General features: G+C 39.7%; 1 protein-coding gene across 8 annotated transcripts in view; it reads left to right on the forward strand.

Annotated features, from left to right (window-relative positions):
- The window catches only part of WWOX (WW domain containing oxidoreductase), a 674139-nt gene that overhangs the window by 196951 nt on the left and 454291 nt on the right, over positions 1-22897 (forward strand). The window contains exon 9 of one of the 8 annotated variants that reach the window (XM_065567635.1): positions 16267-16339. The exons of the other annotated variants lie outside the window; for them this stretch is intronic. Within the exon in view, the coding sequence (XP_065423707.1) occupies positions 16267-16338 (72 nt within the window). The 3' untranslated portion in view covers position 16339. The remainder of the gene's footprint in view (positions 1-16266; positions 16340-22897) is intronic. 8 annotated transcript variants of the gene reach the window in all.

Consider the following 22897-nt stretch of genomic DNA (forward strand, 5'->3'; position numbering starts at 1 on the left):
GTCTTGCCATTGACTCTAGTGAACATTGGATTGGGTCCGTTACGCAAAGAAGGTTAACTAGGCCTTTCGTGCCTACCACTAACATTCTTCTTTATTAAGAGATTGCAGTGCCGTCAAATGGGCTTTGCTGAGAATTGCCTGCTTTTGAACCTTATTGACTGTGTCTCATCGCTTACTCACTGAGAGGGAATGATATTCCCAAAGGAAAAAAAATGGCCCCATCCTGTTTGAGACCAAGCATCTGGGATGGGGAAAGAAGGTATCTATACCATACCCATACTGAGTCGAGCCTATCTTGGTAGTTGTTCAGCCCCATCTCGGGCGCTCTCACAATGGACACAGTGATGGATGCCAGTGGTTCTGAGGTTGCATAACTCATTGTCTCTCTGAGCCAGTGAAACAGAGAAAATCAATTATTTTAATTTGAAAAGAAGCAGGGAAGCAGAGGACAGGAGCCGGGTATCATCCCTGAGTAGCTCCATCAATAGCATTGCCCCCCATAGCTTGTCAGATTAATGGCTGAGTCACATGCTGAATCCGTGTAATTATGTACAAGAAAGGGTCCTGATTGCATGTTCACTTAGTCCAGTTTTACAATGGTGTAGTTCCATTGTCTTAAATGGAATTCATCCTAATTTACATAGGTGCAAGTAAGTGGAGAATCAGGCCCAAAGTGTATGAAAGCATTTTCTCTACAAGTGGCCTGGAGGCCAAAATTCCAGAGTTATCTCCAACAGTAGGGCCAGGTTCTGAGTGATGCCCGAACCCAGCCTTCATGTGGGAGAACAGAGTTGAGCATACAGTTTGCCATGCCAACAGTTACACAGGCAATCTGAATAGTCTTACAGTTCTGTGTATAGGTTGCAGAATTTGTATGTGTAAAACACGTGTTCCAGTGGGGTTGGTGCATGAACACTATCAGCTGTTGAGGCAGGTTTTAGAATCCTTCAGCCACACATGCAGTAGTCAATATATCAAAATTATGCATGTACACGTGAGCTTGTTGTACAAAATCCAGCCCCGGGAGCATCTGCTTAGATAGGGTAAATGTCCTCCTTATCCTCAGGCATTACTACGCTATGGTTGTTGTGTCAGGGAGCGGTATCAGTTTACAGTAAAAAAAAAGATGCAGCTCCTGGGACCTATTATAACTATAACATAGTTTTATTTACTTTGGTGCATCTTCTTTGATGAGTGCTTTGTATTTGTGTTTTGTTTGTGTGGCTCAGATAAACTTATCCTTTTTCCATTTTAAAATTTAAAATGCTAATTGATCATGTTGGTGGTTATTTATCATTGTATCACCTCTTTTGATGATAGGCTCATATGATGGTATCTGTGTTTATGGCTGGTTTGTAAAAGAGAGTGAGAGATCAGCATTGACTAGACAACCATCCCTAAACCAAGCCGTATTTCTTCAGTCAGTTCTTTGTGTGTGTTTCTTTTACTCAATTGAGGCAGTACAGGTGCTATTGTGATAGTCCTGGATGAAGGCAGATCTCATTATTTCAGCTCATAGTGTCAAATCCTGCCCTAAACCTAGGGGGTGCTAACACTGCCAAGGTTGGGATCCGAACCTGGGGACCCACAGAAAATGTGCATCCCTTTCATAGTGTGCAGCCCAGCTATGCTGTATTCCTAGCTCAGATATGGACAGGGATTTTTGTTGTAGAAATGAAATGTTGCCCCTAAGTGCTCTACTCCTTACCCACACTGAGAGTTTGTATTAGGACCTCACAGCTTACTCCTCCTGTCACTAAGCTGGAGTAGGCTTTTTGGAGCAGCTCCATTTTCACTCTATGATTTGGATACAGGAGTCTTCTCCCCATTCCTATCGCAGATGTCCCCAGAGCCTAGACTGGTGTTTTGGGCTGGGTACTGGATTTGTCTGAGTTTGAGGCTGCAGTTACTATGGGCACAGACCATATGTTCATAGTTTGTTGCATATGTGTAACACCTGAAGTGGTTAGCACAGTAAGGTCCTGATTCTGATAGGGGCCATTTGGTGCTATTACAATAGAAATAGTTAAAAATAGTCAAGCTTTTCATTTTATCTCACAAAACAAGGTTTAGTAGAGAAGCACTGAGAATGGTGGGTAACATATGGTAGGACTCAAAGGCCCAACTTTTTGGAAAGCTAGTCTTTAAATTTTCACTTTTAGTGTATCCACAATAATTTGCTAAACTGGTTACTGCTAATTACTGAGAGCTTTTCATTTTCATTTTTGTCACATTTATTTTTTGTGATAATGTCTTTATGACATTTTTAAATTGTCTACTTAAATTACACTTCTTATAAATTATACCAGCTCGTCAAATGTTTCATTTTGATTCCAAATAGAGGGCAAAGGTCTGTCTTGTGTGTTTTAAAAAATGCCTTTTTTTAGTGGTTAAGTTCATAAAGGTGGTGTTGCTCCAATCTGAATGTGAGAGTGTATGTTTCCTTCAGAGATGAATGTTGCCGCATACTGTATATCTCCATTCTTGGGAGAGGTCATGCGGCCTTTTGCATGTGGCAATGAGAATACTCTGCATGACAGAATTTAGTACAAGGAAACATTGCCTATCGACCTCTAGTTTTAGCTGATTCCCTGAAGCATTGAAGAGAAGTGTTCTAATATAAACCTTTTTTTATTTGCTGTTACTTGCTGTGACTGTAGTGACTTTAGTTACAGTAATTAGGGCACTCTTCATGGAGTCAGGCTATTTTAAGTGCCTGTTTTAAGGAATAGTGTTACAGATGTCTAACTATACTACTGGATACTCTTAAGTAACTACCTTAAACTTAATCTCTCTTTGAAATCTTAGGCTTTTGCACATATACCATTTTAATTATTGCTGTAAATGGATTATCATACTGAAAGTAACGCAACTTCACCCCAGCCAAGCCTCTTTTATGGCTGCCTACAGTGGAGTAATGTGTGATATATTGTATCAGTGCTGGTCATAGTGATTCACAGGAAGTTTGCAGGTGTTCTGCCGCTGAAACTTGTTAACATGGTGATTCCAACAGATGTTTATACTGTTTAGACTGGTGAAAATTGAACTTGGATTCTCCCCCCCCCCCTTACTTTTCCCAAACCAAAACGTATTGAAATTAGTTAAAACGGATGTACATACTTCTTTTTTTTTTTTTTGTGGCAGATAGTAATAGCAGCAGCAGCTCTGTCCTGTTTTGTTTATTTACTGCTTCTGTAGCGAGCAGAAGCTATAATCCGGATCAGGTCCCTATTTTACTTGACATAATACAATCATATAGTAAAAAGTAGGCCTTGTCTTGGAGAGCTTACAGTCTACTTAAAAAGACAAACTGCAACAAGTGGATGTTACGAACAAATGGAAGGAGGGAGGAAACAAATTGGAGGAGGGATTCTGAAGGTAACAGTGGTAGGAAATGCATGGTTGCATAGACTAGGTATGTGCCCAGCTGGTTTGATCTATGTTTTTAAAAAATAAGTTATAAAATAAACATATACACAAGGTTATTAAGTTGACGTTTTAAAATGACATGGCTAAATAGTCTCTCATGTTTTTAATTAATGTAAATCTGTCATTCAAAACCCCTTCTGACTTCTTGCTAGACACTTGTACAATTAAAATTCAATAAATTTATCATAAGATTTAAACTTTGTTACAGAATATATTAACTAGTGTCCCCACATATGATCTTGTCAGTGTACAGTGGCATATAAAAATAGAAGGAGAGTGCTATTATCACCCTCTTGCTATAGTCTTACATAGAACCAAATATTTTTGTTGGCAGGTAATAGAGAAGAAAGAATATCATGTGTTAGGGTTTCAAGAGCTTAACAGATGTTTCAGTGAACTACATTTTCAAATCCTTTTACATGAAAAAAGGAATAGAATTTGTAGAAGTTCTGAGACGATTGGGTTACGTTTCCTGTTGCAATGCAAAGCCAGCCATTGTAGTAGAGTTTTAACAGATGTGCTACTCCCTTTTTAATGGATGGGAATAAAACACCGGTCTGTTGCAGTTATAAATTATAGCTAGAAAAGCACAAGATGTCAATGTCTTAACCCCAGCAAGCCATAGCAGGGTAATTCTGCCTTGAATAACTTGCCATATACAGATTTATAGTTTCAAATTTTTTAAATTTCTAAGAGGTCGATAGATGTACAGCCTATGGTTTTTCTTGGAAAATATTAGCATTTTAGAATGGGGATTTTGCTATTAAATTATGTGCTATGGAGAAATATAAGGAGTGCATTTTAGTTACAACCACATCTCAGATCTTCTGGACATCAGAAGTGTAGTTGAGGCATCAAATGTTTTGGTTTCATGTCTGATACTACTTCAAGGATTTCATTTAAATACTAAGCGTTTAGTTTATTAGATAATTTGTGCAAAGAATTTAAAATTTCTGTTTGTGTTGCTCAGTTGGCACTCTTGCCCCAAGCTGAAAGGTCCTGGGTTCAAATGTCAGATAATGATTTGAACTTAATTCTAAAGCCAACACTGTAATGCCGTTCTAGGGATGAGAGGGTTCTGCACCCTTAGGGTATACCTACACTGCACTGTAAGTCCAAGGTTTGAACTCAGGCTCAAGCCTGCCCCGCCTCCTGTCTACACATAGATCAGGTTCCAAGCCTGAATCAAGCTGGGACTCAGGGTTCAAGCCCTATTGCTTTGCATGTAGATGCAGCCCCACTGGACTCGTACTATGAGGGTCTGCCAAAAAAGTATTCCACAATCCCATGGGCCGATATTTTGTCCTTTGGACAGTTAAATTTTTCCACACTGCACCATGAACTAAGGCCTAGAGCAGCCAAATTTGGAAGGGCTCTAGGAAGTCTGGGATATGGGTGTTTGGACTCGGGCCCACATAATGCAGTGTAGACTCTGGAGCCCCAGGTTGGGACCCAGGGTTCAACAATTGTTAACCTGGGGTTACAAATGATTGTAGATGCTCAGGCCCTAGGTTAACAAACCCACGGTCTGCTAACTCGAGTTCCACCCTTAATGATGCCATGTTTTGTCCTAAGACAAGCCAAGATCCACTTCTACATGCTGCTGATAGAAACCCCCAAAAGCTTTAATGTTTCCGTGGCTTCTTTTAAAGAATCTGGGATAATATTTATATTCTGGTCAACATTCCCTCTTAAAATAAATATATTTTATTGTTCAAAGATCTGTGTGACTGTTGTTCATTTCATGATGGCTGCCATGAATTACTGAACAATTGGGCCCAAATTCTGCCCTTAAATATGGATATAAAATCTCAAGACAAGTCAGTGCATGAGGGGGGTGTTTGTCAGGCTAGTATTTGGCCACTAGTAGCTGTATGGCTCATGACTGAAAAGTACATTGTGGTGTCTTGAGTATGAAGAACAGTAGGTAATTCCTTTTGAAAAGAACACTATACCTTAGTCTGACCTTAGCATTGTTTCTTGCTGAGTCCTTAGTTTGAGAACATGATGTTAGAGGGGGAAGGGAGTAAAGCTGGACTGAGGACGTATGAGGGATTAGCACTAATGCAAAGTTGCAGGGTGTGTGGTTCCTTTTGAAGAGAACACATAGGAGTCTGTATTTTTTTTCAAAATTATATAAAAAGTAAACAGGAACTAAATGTTGATCTGCAGATTCCAGCTCACAAGCTGACAGGATGGTGGTGGTTGTATCTCCACTCACAGAATGACTTTTGTCTAGTTGTAACCCTTAGTAAATGCAAATGCATTTGTTTACCTGCCTGCATAATAGTAATAGCTACCCAGCACACAGAGTAGATGGAACCTGTAGAGCTCAAACTGTGGAGGGGAAGGAAAGAAGGCTAGGGCTGCAGAGTGTTCTGATTTGAGAGTACTGGGGTGAGGAAGGAGGCAGGGATCCGTGGTGGATCATCTCTCAAGCATAGAGACACGATTTCTCTCTCCGTTTAAAGTTTCTGGACACTACTGATAAACCAAAGTACAATTTAAGTTAAAGAAAAGCTATGTGTATCTGACTTTTATTTTTAAAATATACAGTAGAGAAACTTACTGAAAATAGGGGTTTTTAAACACCAATGCATTTCCTGCTGACTTCAATGGGAAAGGAGTTACTCGCAGGCCTGATTTTTATTTGTTTATTGGATAATTTATACATACTACCTATGTCATGGTCTGTGCAGTAGTCTCAAACATCTACAGCAGGGGTCGGCAACGTTTGGCACGCGGCTCGCCAGGGTAAGCACACTGGCGGGCCGGGCCAGTTTATTTACCTGCTGACACGGCAGGTTGGGCCGATCGTCGCCCCCACTGGCCGTGGTTCGCCGTGCCTGGCCAATTGGGGTGGCGGAAAGCCGCGGCCAGCACATCCCTCGCCCGCGCTGCTTCTCACCGGTAAATAAACTGGCCCAGCCCGCCAGAGTGCTTACCCTGGCGAGCCACGTGCCAAACGTTGCTGACCCCTGATCTACAGCCTGTGAAAAAATAAAACTTGAAGTGGTAGTTTTAAAATAATATTTAATATGCATGCTTAATTTTTTAGTTAATCGCGTGAGTTAACTGTGATTAATCAACTGCCCTAATTAGGATATGCTCATCTGCCCATTAGGATGTGCCATTGCCACTCTATTCTCTAGTCCATGGTGAAAATCCACATATATCATACATCTTTGCAGAAGAAGATAAAACCTGAAAGAATGTAAGACATGAGAAGTACTGTGTTAGTCAAAGATGTGTCCATTCCTGCAAATAGCAGGTGCTGTGTGTATACCCACAGGACACAGTTCTAAGGGAATCTGGTACATAGACCAAAAATATGCTAAACTCAAAAGGTTACAGGAGTGTAATGGTCAATAAAGCAAAGGGAAGGGATGGTCATTCTTTTGATGAAAGGTCACCTCTTAAAACCAAATTAAAAGCCAGGTGACTCCAACAATCCCAAGGCTGTCTTGGTGCTCAGCCTCCCAGATACAGCCAACTCTTTCAGACCAGAAATGGGTTAATACTCTGCACACATAAAGAGACTTAGTCACTCCCAGGTCAAGCCTGAACAGCGGGTACTGCTGTGTTTTACTGAAAAATTTGTATATGAAATATTCTGTTGTCTCCCAACCAACCAGATTGGGAAAGTCAGACCATCTCGCCCAAATTTTAAACTATTGCTGTTTTGGGGCCTCCTACAAAGATTACTTGCTATCCAGCCCACTGAAATAAAATTTATCATTTTAAGTTAGCTAGTTACATCCCTCCTTCCTTTAAAAAATAGTAGAATCAATATTCTCACTGAACACAAGAATAAGACAGTTTTTAATGGAAATGGTAATGGAAAGCCAAATACCAGGTTACTGAAACGTCACTTATCAAAATGACACTTTCCCATATATTAAAGTTTACTTTAGCAATAGTTAGGGGCAGGACGGTCCAGTCTTGTGTAGCATCTCTTTGTATCTGCTCCATGGTTCAAAGACCGAGCCTGTCTGGTCAGACACTCGGTTATTAAACAGTTTTTGCCTAATCACGTAGCTCTGATACTTTGCACTCTTCCCCTGAAGAGCCATGGCACCTCAGCTACCCTTAATGGGCAGAGAAGTGGGCAAACAAATGTATTGTGTAAACACAGGGATTGCCAACTATTTCTTTACAATATTGTCTTTGCAAGTAGATAATGTTACAGTAGTATTCTCGATGTTCTTTACGCTTACTATAGAGAATACCTAATGAATGGGTGAAATTCTGACCTCATTAAAGTCCAGGGGAGTTTTGCCCACCCATTCTCCTCTCCCCACCATTCTGACTGGTACAAAATATGTTCTGCTCTATTAAAATTAGTTCTGTTATTTTATCACAGTGTACCGCTGCCAAGGCTGTAGTTAGAAACAACTTAGCTCAGTTTTTGCTTACATGAAAAGGGAAATAATAAAATATTTCTTCTGTGTAGCTTACGTTAAATCAGGATTCATCAACAAGGGTTTCTCAGCAGGCAGTGAGACATTTAGCTGGAGCATGTGAAATGCCTGAAAAAAGGTGGGAATTACAATGCAAGGGAAAACATGCACTGCAAACCTTTTGATTTATTTATGGCATATGTGAGTTGTACAAACCAGTGAAATAAATTAAATATACATGCTTGGTTCTTCCAGTGCTTTCTAGGCAAATAAGTAGTAGATTTTGTTTATCACTAGTTTATCATGAAAATTCAGCAATGAGGTCATCCTGTATAAATAGACAGGGAACCCTGAATGCTCAGAAGTCCTTTTTGAAGATTATTATGAAGGTTATTTTTTTTCTTCAGTTATTTTTAGATGAATTAATTTGGTGCATATGAAACTGAGTGGCTGTTAGCACAGGAAAGAGGCAGCCAACACCTAAACTAGTGCTGGGATGCTTCCGGGTACCTTCCAAAAGTGCCTCACTCTTAGGGTTACCATACGTCCTCTTTTTCCCGGACATGTCCGGCTTTTCGGCAGTCAACCCCCCATCCGGGGGGAATATCCAAAAAGCCAAACATGTCCGGAAAAATGGCGGCTCTGCTCCTCCCCGACTCTTCGGCTCTGTTTAAGAGCCGGGCTGCCCGAGCGCTACCGGCTTCGGGCAGCCCCCGTGCCTCCAGACCCTGCGCCCCCAGCCGGGCACTTCCCCGCCCGGGCTCCGGCGGCGCAGGGTCCGGAGGCACGGGGGCTGCCCGAAGCCGGTAGCGCTCAGGCAGCCCGGCTCTTAAACAGAGCCGAAGAGTCAGGGAGGAGCAGAGCCGCTGCGGCTGGAGGCTCTGCTCCTCTTTGGCTCTGTTTAAGAGCTGGGCTGCCCGAGCGCTACCGGCTTCGGGCAGCCCCCCGTGCCTCTGGACCCTGTGCCGCCGGAGCCCGGGAGGGGAAGTGCCCGGCTGGGGGTGCAGGGTCCGGAGGCATAGGGGCTGCCCAAAGCCCGAGCGCTACCGGCTTCACGGTTTGCCTGGCAGCCTCCAGACCCTGCGCCCCCGGCTGGGCGCTTCCCCTCCCGGGCTCCAGCTGCACTGGGGAAGCGCCGGCTGGGGGTGCAGGGTCTGGGGGCTGCCCGGCAACCCTGAAGCCGGTAGCGCTGGGGCAGCCCTTTCCCCCTGGCTGGGAGTGGGAGGGAGGAGGGGGCGGAGTTAGGGCGGGGAAGGGGCGGAGTTAGGGCGGGGCTAGGGTGGGGAAATGGGCGGGGCCAGGGCCCGTGGAGGGTGTCCTTTTTTTATTATGAGATATCTCTTGATTGAGCCTCCGTCAGATACTGCCAGTCACGCTAATTTGTGTTACTTTTGTGATCTGGACAAATATCCAAAAAGCACTGATTTGATCACAGAAAGAAGTCTGTACTTGTTCCTGAAACAGGATTTCAAGGAGGTCTCCTCTGAATATTTAAAACTGCATCTTTCCATTAGCTCCCCTGGATGGGTGTCTGGTAAATGCTCAAACAGAAATTATCTTGGCTGCAGTGTACCCCAGTCATAATTATTTCTAATTATTAGATGGGGTCCTCTATGCAATACTTTCATACAGTCAGGATCAGCAGCCTACTGTCCTAGACTCTGTACAAAGTAAAAGATGGTCTCTACTAATCCCTTTTATAATTTAAATAGTATTAAACCATGTCTATATTACTGAGATGGCCCCCATTACAAGTTTGAGTGCCTCTGCCTCACAATCTTTAATGTACGTGTTTTCACAACACCCTCGTGAGACAGGGAAGTATTGTTATCCCTGTGTTACTAATGGGGAGCCAAGTCACACAGAAATGAAGGGGACTTGCCCAAGGTCATGCAGGAAGTCTGTGATGGAGCAGGGAATTGAACCCAGGGCTTCCAAGTTCCAGGCTAGCACTTTAAGCATCTGATCATTCTTCTTCCCAGAACAAGACAATAATAGAGATAATATTTTCATAGAACAGATCTCTGTAATCAGAATAATAGTCAATACATTGCAGTATTATAATGCAGCATTTATAATGATCTATTACACACATTCTGAAAAGATTATCAAAACTACTCACAGGAATCAGACTTGAATTTTAGCCAATAATGAGTTGCTCAGCATCTTTTCTAAAAAGTTATGTTTCATAACTATTTTATATGTTAATTTCATTTTTAGCCTTTCAGAGGAAGTCACAACTATTATAACATACACATAGTTGATATTATTTTAAAAACCGCGAAATAGTAAAATACATGAGAGAATTCAGTTTAACCAGACACTTTTACCTACTGAAATTACTATGCTCTGAGTGACGTGAAATATGAAAAACAAATCTTAGGTTAACATGTAAAATGGCATATTTGGTTTCCAGTTACAATTGTCTGACATGCCAAATTGTAGAAGACATGATAATATCTTAATAATGGGGATTGCACAGAAATAGCTGAAAGAAGACCATGAGGAACCTGAATTAAACTGCACTGTAATAAATTATTGTCCTTCCATAGTGTACATTGACTTGCTTTGGTTTTTAAAATTTAAAATTTAATTGATCTAGTTTAGAGTCCAAGATCTGGGGAGCATTTTTTTGTCTGTGAATGTTATCATGTAGAGCTTCTATTGATTCCCTGAAAAGTGACACCATACATGAATTCACTTTCTCAACTGTGCCATTTGACTATGAAGCAGTTGGAGTTTTAGATGAGAAAGTCTTTGCCGCCACAGATTTGATCTTTCTGGCCTTTAAAACCATATTTGCATCTGCTTTTTGGCCTATGTCCTGTAATTTTGAAAGTTGCCTACCTGGTGGTATCTGGACTGCCACAGAGCCCTTTGGCATATCGAGTTGCTGATCCACAAAGAGCCATGTATTTGGACAAAGTTCACCATCTGTGTATTTGCCTTGCAAAGGCCAATAACATGCATCCCATTTTAAAAAAGCACTGTGGAGTTGCATAATAAACCATGTTTATGCTGTTTCAGTTAATGAGGTATGGCCTACAGAACTGTATACATTTATGTATTGTACAACATGGTTTAACTGCTTTTTTCCAAGATGCTCTTTATGAATTGACAGATGTGCAGGAAATCTCATTGGCCACATTTACTGTATGTTAGGTAGCATATATTTAAAAAAAATACAGCTTAGTTTTCTATATAGAATTGTAATTTAAAGACTATTTCCTAAATGGAAGGTGTTTTATTTAGTGACATTAATATTTCCCCTAGGCCTCCTTGGATACCTGAGATGCTTTACCATACTGTGGTCTTTTTATTTCTCTTTATACCATATTTGTAGAGGTGCCATACCACTTTAAACATTTCCCCAATCAGTTTCACATGATGGGTTCCCTTTAATCATTTACATTCTGAGAAAGTCAAATATTCCTTAAGAAGCCAGAGTAATCTAACAGAAAGTATAGTGTTTGTGCAGCTGGATATCTTATTTATTTGAAGTTCTGGGAGAAATCTCTTCTGACTTTAGAAAAAAAGCAGGAAGGGTAAACAGTAAGAGTATCCAAGTAATCTGAACTAGAAAGTTGCTTCTTTTAGAGCTAAATCATTAAAAAAAAAAGGATATTTGCAGTATTTCCCCCCCCCCTCCCAAATTTTTGTTGCAGTATATCAAATGCAGAGGGCTATAAAATGTTTTCTTAGTATTCTTTATATATATATATAATATTAAAAACCTGGGAACATTTTTATTTTATTTTAATATTCCTGCATAGGTGAATGCAATACATCTATTTTTCTGAAAAAGTGATTTATCTGTTTGTTTGTTTTTTGCATATGACATGTAATTTATTGTCATGTTGGCTTTCCCTTGACATGATAACCACATAACTAAATTAACATTCCTGAAAACTTTTTTTGGAAGACAGTGATTAAAAGAATGTAAGTGTGTGTGTGTGTGTGTGTGTGTGTGTGTGTGTGTGTGTGTATTTTTTATATATATAGGTCTTTGGAAGTTGTCAGATATCAAGTTGTGATATCAGTAGTGTTTTCCTCTCTTGTTGTCTCCTCCTTCCCAGAGTTATGCAATTGGTGGTATCTCTCTTCTGGATAAAAACGTGAGGGAATGTGCCAGTTTTTCTTTACTGATGTCAGTGTTCCTTGCATGTGTGGTAATTTTGCTGTCTTCTAAAGTGTAATCAGATGCTTGCTACTCACTGTTCAGTGGCACCTCCTTGTGGCTCACCTGGAGAATTAGCTCACTGCTGTCGATGCACCATCTGGTGGTTGCCCAGCCCTTTGCCTCAAGTCACTCATTTTGTGGCCCCTTTCTCACTGGTCAGGAGCTGCAGCACCTCTCCTTCAGGGTAATCCTCTAGCCAAGTCACAATCATCCTCCCCTTCCAGGGTCTCGCCAGAGTCTCTTGCTACACAGTCTCAGGCAGTCTCCATATGTATGGTGCCACCCACAGTGGCTTGTCTCATCCTCCACGCTGGGTTCCAACCCAGGGCCTCGAACCAGCAGTTCAGATCTATTCTCTCTTACTGCTACTTCCCTGGACTGCTTCCTACACTCCTATTACAGGCTCCTCCTCTCCCCACTTGTATCAGGGACTGTGACTTCTTCACTGCAGCCCGTCTGTGGCCAGCTCCCAGGCTTTAGAGAAGCTACACCTTTTTCTACCCGACGAGCTTCATCCCCAGTTAAGCTTCATTGCATCCTAGCGCTGCTGAGGCAGCCTATGGCTAATTGGCCTCTCTTGCCTATATTAACCCTGCGTGGCTAGTGTGGGGCGAAAAGATTATGTTCTTTGCTAGCCTGGAGAGTGAGCTAGATTCCCACATAGAGGGAAATGGCCCTGTGAAAAGAACCTAATTAGGAGATCTGGTTTGTTTTCCCTCTGGATATTTTGTAATTTGGTAATCCTCTTGGCCTGAGTTTTTCATTCTGTCAGGGAGTGAGTGGCTGTGAGGTTTACTTAATGGCTCAAATCCGATGGTATTCTGGCCCACTTTAACCCTGGGACCTACCACTCTGCTCCAGCTTCCTCCTAGCTTCTACTGTCCCTGTCTCCCCCTCCAAAGTCTGTGGTTGTCTCTCACAGAACAGTAAATGAAGCCTAAATGATCTTTTCTTTACTTTTCTTTTCATTTTAACATTAGCATCTGTGTCAGCAATGATGTGTCCTCCACCCTTTCTGTTCCTGACCTGCTCCCTTAACCAGCACAGATTCCCATTCATTTAGAGGTCTTTCTCTCCCTGTATGCAGGATAGACAATCAGTCCCCCTCAAACTGGAAATAACTATCTTGTCTTTTGTCAGATATGAGAGACTTGTAATTTATTGTAGTATCTTTATCTCTAAAATATAAGAATATCCTTTTTGACATTGTTTAACACAGGGGTCGGCAACGTTCAGCACAAGGCTCACCAGGGTAAGCACCCTAGCGGGCCGGGCCAGTTTATTTACCTGCTGCCGCGGCAGGTTCGGCTGATCACGGCCCCCACTCACCGCGGTTCGCCGTCCCGGGCCAATGGGGGCGGCGGGGAAGCCGCGGCCAGCACATCCCTCGGCCTGTGCCGCTTCCTGCCGCCCCCATTGGACCGGGACGTCGAACCGCGGTGAGTGGGGGCCGCGATCGACCGAACCTGCCATGTCAGCAGGAAAATAAACTGGCCCGGCCCACTAGGGTGCTTACCCTGGCGAGCCGCGTGCCGAACGTTGCCAACCCCTGGTTTAACATATACCAGAATTGTCACATCTGGAAAAGCATTTTTTTTAAATGTCAGCACAGCTTAGAATATTTTTAAAGAATAGAGGAAGATTTGTTCTGTTCCCCCCCCCCCAACTCAAAATCACACCTAATCTGTTTTGCCAACTTTAAAAGATAGTTCCTTATTTATAAAGGGTGTTGGATGGCATGATCTCAGATTATTTAGAATGCACAGGGAAATGGTTGAATCTACTCAATCTTTTATTTGATTCAGGAGGAAATGTGAATAAATATTGCTGAATTGATCATGCTTTGTTCAATATAAAAGTACACAATAATCCAATCTATTATTTATTCAGATTAATGTGAAAATAATAAGCATATAGTATAATCAGGGTCACCATAGATTTTCCTACCTGCTAAAATTTCAGTTTGAGAATTATAAGACTCAAGCCATTGGGATTTCCTGACCATTTTATTTTGCTGTTTCTAGGAATTTTTAGAATGGTAGCATCAATCTTTTCTTGACAAGTAGCATGACAATAAATATAAACAGCACAGTCGAATTCCATCCATTATTCTAGTGACAACATTTTTTTGCAGTTATTTAATACCAATATTGATATAGCAGAATCCTCTGTGCATGTCAAAAAATCTATATACAGTATATGAGGAATTAAATTAATTGCAAAAGCATCACATTAAAATGAGATAGATGTATGATCCAGCTTTGCTATATTTTATTTAAAAGTAAAGTCATTTTAATGTATATAAAGAATTATTTATCTAGAAAACCAGAACCTACTTATCTTGGATGTGCAGGGTTCGTTTAACAGAGTTGTGGACCTCTGTGTTTTATAGCACTTCCAGAAATACTATCTTTAAGAACGGATACTTCTAAAAATGGAATTCTCCTGGAAGTACTACTTCCAGGGGCTATACTTAAGATATTTAAGATGGAGATTGCTATCCGTTCACAAGTATGTTAGGCAAAAAAGTTGACCTTCATCTGGTCAAACACTCCTGATACTGTACTGTATCTATTGCCTTAAATTCACCAAAGCTGTTTGGCTTAAAACCAAGTCATACGATGCAATTTGCTAATTCTAAATCTTTGATCAGTCATAAATTCCTTCGCAGCAACAAAGAAGTGAAGATCGTGCCATATGTCACTGGGATTGCAATTTTCCCTATCTGAGCATAAGGTTTTGAGCTTTGTCTTCATGAAATTTTATGCAAGTCTGCCTGGGCTGTTAGGTGTGAACTTTCCTGCTATACTTCATTGGAAGATGGCTTATTTACAACAATGTTTTGGATTTTGATTCCTCCTCATTGGACTTCATCTGAGACATCCAATGGTGAAACGTGAAGCACTTTTTAGACTAATAGAAGTTGAAAATTATGCCATTTGTTATTGGAAGGGTAATTTCCTCTAGCTGTATAATCAGGTCTCAAACTTTCATGTATGATCTCAATCTCATTAATATATTTAGATATTTAGGGTCAGATATTTAGATATTTAGCCATTTGCACATACCAACACCTGATTTGCTCGTACAGTGATTTGGTACTTAAGTGTGAGTACCAAACTTAAAAAAACAAACAAACAAAAGTCCACCTCTTCCATTTAGTGTAAACCCCTTCCTTGAACTGGTACATCCAGTATTATAGTTTTTGTGTATGCGCTCTATACTTATCAATATGGAAATTACAACAGAACAGATGTATCTGATAAAGTCAATGTATTTCAGATAATGATAATAATAAATAATATTCAGCTAAGTGTCTTTACAGCACCATATGCCAAACATTGCAAGATACTTGGTCAGTCAGTCATGCTACTTCTTTCTGGGCATCTGTTGTCCATATAATTTTCGTAAAGGCTGTGGACTGGGAATCAGGAGATCTGTGCTAAGTTCTCCTATCTGGGGTGGGGAGAGTTCTCATGTTGCCCAAGTTGCTTAGTCTATTTCGCCTCAGCTCACCATCTTTACAATGGGGAAAATACTTCCTTACCCACAAGGAAAGGATAAATCATGAATGTTGGTGAGTAACTCAAATACTGTGCTGGTAGAAGGGAAGAGGGGGAAAAATGTATAATACTTGTTCCCATTTGTCTTAACGTACTAGTTCCACTAGGAAAATGAAAACTGATTCCTGTCTGTTATTAATGGCCAGCACACTTGACGTCTTCATAGTTACCAGTTGACTAAAAGTTGCCTAGTACCTATTCGTAATAAGTGCATACTTCTGTACTTCTGTATATATATTCTCTTACAAACAGAGAATTAAAACAAATTATTGTCTCACCCCTTGTCCAGCCCTCTATCCCTTTGTTGTCTTCCAGAATTCTAGCTTAGTTATAAAAGCTAAGACTAATCTAAAGCACCTGACCATCTTAAACGGATTAAAAGATATAAGACCTTTTACTGATATAAGGCACCTTTAAACCTATCCTAGGCTTTAGAGCCATGTAAGCTGCTTGAGGTCTCTTATAGGTTTAAACTGTGAAAGTAAACAAACCAGCAAAAAAACAAAAACACCCCACACAAATGGAAAGACTGAATGGAAAGACAAAGGAGAGGCTATAAGACAGCAGCTGTGCAGGAGGGATGAGATTCAGGACAGCCTCAGTTAGTTGTCTCAGTTTAGGATTCACTTTGCCAATTTACAACATGTTTTAAAAGTAGTAAACCGTTTTTCTTAAAACTTGGCTTGTTTTGTAGATCTCAACAAGACTTAACAATGAAGCCAAACATGAAGATCAGTTTGGCAGTTTTAAGATGATTGGTGTTTAAAGTAAGTAAATCATAGGACCATCTCAACTCATTTTAGAACAGATCAAAGCTAGAACACATCATAGATTTTTAAGACCAAAAGGGATAATTATGATCATCTAGTCTGGCCTCCTGTATTACACATGTAATACAGTATCTTCTGCACCAAGCCCATTTCTGTTTGTGCTATCTTTTAGAAAGACATTGAGTCTTGATTTAAAGAATTCTAATGAGGGAGAATCTACCACTCCCTAGAAAGAAAAGATTCCCCTTCCCCATGTTCTTGTCTGATGTAGTTTTGAATAAATTGATTATGGGGGAGGAATGTTCTTAACAATAGATATTGGGCTAAATTTCTCCAAATCTGGCTTGACTTGTAAGTCTTAATAAGATCTACAAAACAAGTCAAATTTGAAGAGAATTGATAATTTTGAAAGTACGAAAGTTTATAATCAGGAAACTATTGTAGGTTCAACTGTTAGTTATGTAAGCAATGCATTTTAAATATGAACGTATACGTAGAAGAAAAAAATAATCTAGCCTGTATGCTCTGTATACAGTGATTAAAATGCTCATAATTTTTGTTTAAATCAAAACTATTTTTCTTTGAGCCAGCAAGTGTATTAGATCTTAATGAGGACTGTATCATTCCTAGCCACATTTCAGATGTTAGCCATTTCTGCTGCTGTTCTATGTTAAAAACAAAACAATATAAAAAGGAAATAGGGTTTGATTTTTTAAAAAAATGTGTATTTTTCTATCCTTGCTGAATTCAGAAATGACGAAAGGGACTTTTCTCAAACTACTAAATAAATCAAAACTTACTCAGGCCCAGGCCACCCAAGGAAATGTTTAGTCCCTTAGATGGTTGTTTTTGAAAATTCTGAGCATGGGAAAATAGGGACAGATGCAAACTGTTCTCCAGCTTTAATTGTAATGGGTTTTATCAGGCACTAGTTTAAAAGTGCTTGCTTATGTACCTACATTCCTACTGTAACTATGTATTGTCTACACAATTTGACCTACACCATTGGACATATATTTATTGTTGTTGAATTCTTCTTTTTATCCACATTGTGTTGAATTATGAATTGTAGGAGTTCTTAATTCTTTATTTATTTTAGAGGAGGATCAGTGTTCTTCAGTCACAGTATATATGCACTAGCAACTGCTAGCAGTTTCAATTGCATTTAAGGAAATATTGTTATAAGGCTTTTATGTTCTGTACTTCAATCAGCTAGTGCCAGCAGTATCCCAATAGAAGGACCCTCAACAGACCATTTTCAGCATTTTGTTGCAATTAAACTCCTCTGGTTTTAGCCCTTAGGCAATTTAGTACCTTTTTACATATGCACGTTATGAACTTTTGACCAGGGCTTGGTAGTCATATATTAAAGAGCAGCTTTTGAAAGCAGACTTAACAAGTTCCTCTGAGCATTACAGTCAGAGTCAGTTGTGGAAAAGGTAATTTAACCAACTTGCAGTGAGGCCATTCAGAATCTTACTGATGATCCTAAATATGTCTTTTTTCCCCCCATGTTTCCTCTGGAAGCTGGTAGCAAAAGCTCTCAAAGTGTGTGATTGATCTTTTATTCAGTAGCTAACGAGGGCTGTGATTCTATTAGTGCTCTACAAGGCAAGGGAACAGTGATTTAATGAAGTGTCTAGTGAGCTGGTCATAGATTTATCCTGTTGTCTCTAATTTGCAGTGCTGTTGTGAGTGTAAAAGAAACTGCACTCCCACTGCCATTAGGCAGGTATTTCCTTAGTAAATTGTTGTAAGGTCAGGTGTAGTTATCTTAGAAAAGGCAATGCCTTACCTCCTCAATGTCTCAAGATGACAGCCGCTGTGCTGAGCACTCACTGAAGCGGAAACATGAAGATCAGAGGTCCGTCTCCAAGTCCCCCTTAGCTGATGCAGGAGCAGATGAACTGCCAAGTAGGACTAATAGAGTCATAATTGGCGATTAGAACTGGAAAGGTGCAATAACATCTTAATACAAACTGGCGTATATTATAGTTACTGTCAGTTGTTGTAAAGTTACATGGTAGCTTGAACTAGTTACATTTCCCTTTTTCATTTCCAAGAAATGAGGCAATGCATCTTAATAGTCACAGTGCAACAAAAATACAAGAACATCAAAACTGGTGTTGCTTTAAAGTGACATTATTATGTCTTTAGTATATTTACTTGAGCATGTAACCCTGTCAGTCTTCTTCAGAAATGATGCAGTAACATTTGCCATAACACTATAAATGCAGTAATTTCATAAATATGCTTTGATTTTCACTTCGTTAAATGGCAGTGGCTTTTATTTTTATTTACCAGGAAACTCACTGAATTTTTGTTTTATTTGTCTTTGCTAAGATGAGATATTTGGTTCTTTGACAATTACTATCACACTGCACAATGAAAGCTTTTGTATCTAAGTTACCCCAAAACAACTGCTCTTAGAGAGAAAAATAAAATCTTGAGTTGAATTAAAGTTTGATGATGCATGGAAGCAATTAATTGTGGCATAAATTGCCTGGAATTTAAGAGTTATCTTTTTGTACCAAAATTAGTACTAAAGCATGAGGAAGAAAATCTCATGCATGTATTCATCACCAAATTAATAAAGAACAACACGAATCAGATGTGTGGCTTTGGGTTTGTATGGCTTTGGCTGATGGCAGTGGCATCTCTTAACTTTAATTTTGTGTGATAAAAGATGAGCCATGACTTTAAAAATCTCACAGTGTGGCTTTTTGATAGAAAATATATTTATAAGGTGTTATTGTCACTTCTTTTTAGTGTATGCACAATGTGCCTCAGGTGGCACTTGACCAGGATTCATCACCAAATTTGGTCCACTGGTTGTATCATCATCTACCATTTGGAGAAGTTAGGGAGAGATGGGAAGAGCAATTGGAAAGGAGGAGATCACTTGAGTGGAAAATGCGAAAGTAGACTAAATATTTACTTATATGTATTACAATGTTGTCAAAAAGGTCTAGTCAGGATCTGGGCCTCTTGTGTTAGGCTTTGTACATAGAAGACAAAGTCTCTGTCCCAAAGAGACGTTACAACGTAATGTCAGACAAATTGCATGAAAAAGAATTAGACAAAAGGTGGAATGGGGGGAGGACAACAGCAATAGGTTCACCCAGTTAGAGTTGAGCTATATGCACAACTTGATGGTGCAGAATCTATTATGAAGGGTGTGTTTCATAAAAATATAAATTAAATATCAGCTATTCCCACTGGCTTCTGTACCTAGCAGTCCAGAACAGATGAAACTCTGTCAGGCTGAGCAGCAAAACAGAGAGAAGAGAATGGGGAATGTTAATCTCTTGGATTCTATTTGCATTGCTGAAACAGCTGTGGTTGTCTCTCTCTGTGTAATGATCGAACCAGAACACCTTACTGTCTGTACAGCTACCTTACAGATAGTTGGGTGAATCACAGTTTTTGTTTTTGCAAATTATAAATATTGTCCGTTGATTGAGCCCTTGAACTTCCTGGAACTTGACACCAATGGACTATCATCTAGACTTGCTGTTAAATACATGTCCTCCATTAGTCTTCAGAAAAGGACACTATGTTTTTAAATGATCAGTGAAAGGATTTAAAACAGTAAACTAACCTTTCTAATTTTCTAATAATGACACTTGTGTCCCATGCAATCTTATTATAGTATTATTCTCTACGGATCTACCATTTCATCAAAAAAGTCTACAATGTGACTATAATCTAAGCCTTTTAGCCCATAGATCATTGCACTGGGAAACTCAGTAAATGGCTTATTGTAGATTAGATGATGTGATTCAGAGCGCATCCAAATCAATAAAAGGCTAGTCTGAACCTAGTAAAGTACTCTGTCTGTCTGATTCTTTTTAGCAAGTAGGTCTGTCATAAGCAATGTGAAAATTTTAGTCTTGCTGCTTATCATGTCAGAAACAGGCCTTGCTTAAACTTCCTACATGGCCTTTTTGAATTCTAGTAAATATATTTTCTTATTCAAAGAAGACCTGTTCTTTAGAAGTCTATTTTCATTAAATCTAAATGAAACCATATTTGTGTGTGCAAAATGATAAAAATTCCTACCTCAACAGGATACAGTATGCCACCTCTAAGTCCCCATTCAAATCCTGCTTCAGACCTTAGCAAATGAAGACTGTTATCTATGGACTCTGCAGTGGTCCATGTGAAATGAGTTAGTGTTCTTTGTCCAGTTCTCTCTGGACAGACGTCCACATTGCAAAAATCACTATCTCGGGGGGCGGGGAAAGCACTGGTTGAAATCCTCATTGGCAATCTCAGCAAAAGAGGAACTAAGCATTGAGTGGTTTTGAAAATGAATAAGTTTGGGGGAGCTATGTTGAGATATTATGACAATTATTTGGATAGCAGGAGGCAGATTAAGAAAAAAGAAAAATGATAGTATTACACTCTACCTCTGCACACAATCCTCTGGGTGCTTTGTGGCTGTGCCTGGATCTCTAAAGACACTCAGGTAAAATGATGATGTGCACAGCATAAGAAGATAGGAGGCCGCAGTCCCTGCCCTATGATGCCCCTTGTGGATGGTCTGTGGATCTGCATAGTGTCCCCAACTCCTTCTTGGTTGACCTCTTCTCCTTGGGCACATGCAAAGAGCTTTGGTGAGCTAGGCTGCACAGCATGCAGTGGTGGCTGTCATCCTCTGTGGACTTCTCTAATCCAGAAGGACCACACTTCTTATTCATACTGATTTCATACTTCACCATTCAAATCTGGGGCCTGCTGCAGCCACAGAATGGGAGGATAAATAGATCCCTTCCGTCTTCAATGCTATCAATTTGGTATCCTGAGCACCAAAAATCTGATTAAGACACTTGGTGATTTTGCAAATACACTGTGGGGTAATAAAAGCTTTTCCTAAAATGTAGTGAGTAACTCGGTATTTTTTGCAAGCAATAAAGTCAGATTAATTGTAATTAGTCATAGGCAGATGTTCTAACTTCATCATTTCTTGACCATGCTATTGACCAGTTATGTGTTTGTCCATATTGTTAATAATTTATTCTTTGAAAAATCTATGTGCATTATAGTCTTTGATCTTGTCATGAATTTCAAAGCCAAAGATTCCGTTGTCTTTTCTCCCCCCTTTTTAATTTTCAAAGAGAATAGAATAGAAAATCATTTTAAAACTTTTTTTTTTGCCAGATGACACCCATCCATGTTAATGAGAGCTGTACATTAGTACTGTAAAAATAATAATCAAGGCAAGCTTACTGTACTCTGCAGGTGAAAAGTATTTGAATAGAAGACTTAATGCATCTAGCAGATTAAAACAGAAATTAAAGACTTTAGACTAAGAAGAGATCAAAGGCTGTCTTTCATTGTACTTTTTATTGTTTATTGACTTCAAAAAGACTTTTTAGTTTAAGCTGACTTTAATGTCTCTTGAATGCTCTTTTGTAAAGTGACTTTGAAAACTCATGGATAATGTCTTCATTAAGTGGAGAAAAATCTTGGTAAAAATATAACTGTAACGTTGCTTTCATTCTAGTAGAAAGAGATAACGCTTTGCTTAATTAAGGTCTGTTTTCCCTCTGTTCTGAATTTTACGAATTTTTTTTGTTGAAATTAGTGCTGATAAAAGCTTGAAATCGACATCTCTAAACTGAAACCCTTAGTTTTCTACCGAAGTACAGAAATGTGAGCTCTCTATCTATATTTGTTAATCAGTTAATCAGGCTGTCTTGTTCTTTCTTCCGGGCACTTTAAAGAAGAGAATGAAAATACAACTCTGTAACAGTGCTTGCAAATTCTGTTATGTTGATACTTACGTTTCTAATAAAGTACTTGAGAACTTTAGGTGCAAGTTATCTCTGTGATAGTTTCATACATTAAGCTAACTAAGTAATCAAAGCCTGGCCAGATTTACCCACCAGTGTCCAAATATTTCAGTATCTTTGAACTATATTAATGTATACATTAGTAATGGTGATGCTCTTAGATATTATGGTGATGAGGGCCACACAAGTATCTACATAGATTTCCAAATCTATCAAATTATGGTGAATGATTAAGAAAGAGTCTTTGTCATAAGGAGAGGTGACAAAATCTTTGTGAACCTTTTGGGTAATTCCTCCAACTTTTGGTCGAAAAATTGCAGTTGAAAAAAAATCCCTGAATTTCTTTCTCCCCCATACCCCAAAAAATCCATATTACCCCTACATACACTTCCTTAACGCCCCCTGACTTACAGTATTTCAAGCCTTATTTGAGGGAAAGGGAATCTCCTGGGATCTTCAAGGGATGCCAGATAGCCATTTCCTCTGCTATGAGTAATATGTGCCAATGGAGTCTCAACGACAGAAGGATGTTCTGGGAGACAGGCAGGCTGTCTCCCAGGAATCAGTTCTTGTCCCTGTTGTCTGAATAAGTGAGAGATGCATCTTCAGTTTGCTTCATTGGTCCCTGGGGTTTCCCTAGTTACTGAACAATGTAGTCTAGGGCTCTTTACACTGCTTTACATTTTTAAAATAGATTTTAGTAGTGCGGATGAACTGTTTGATGTGTGGCAGGGGGCCTGCCTGTTCCCCAGAAGAC

This window comes from Chrysemys picta, chromosome 14 (assembly GCF_011386835.1).
Source record: "Chrysemys picta bellii isolate R12L10 chromosome 14, ASM1138683v2, whole genome shotgun sequence".
NCBI lineage: Eukaryota > Metazoa > Chordata > Testudines > Emydidae > Chrysemys > Chrysemys picta.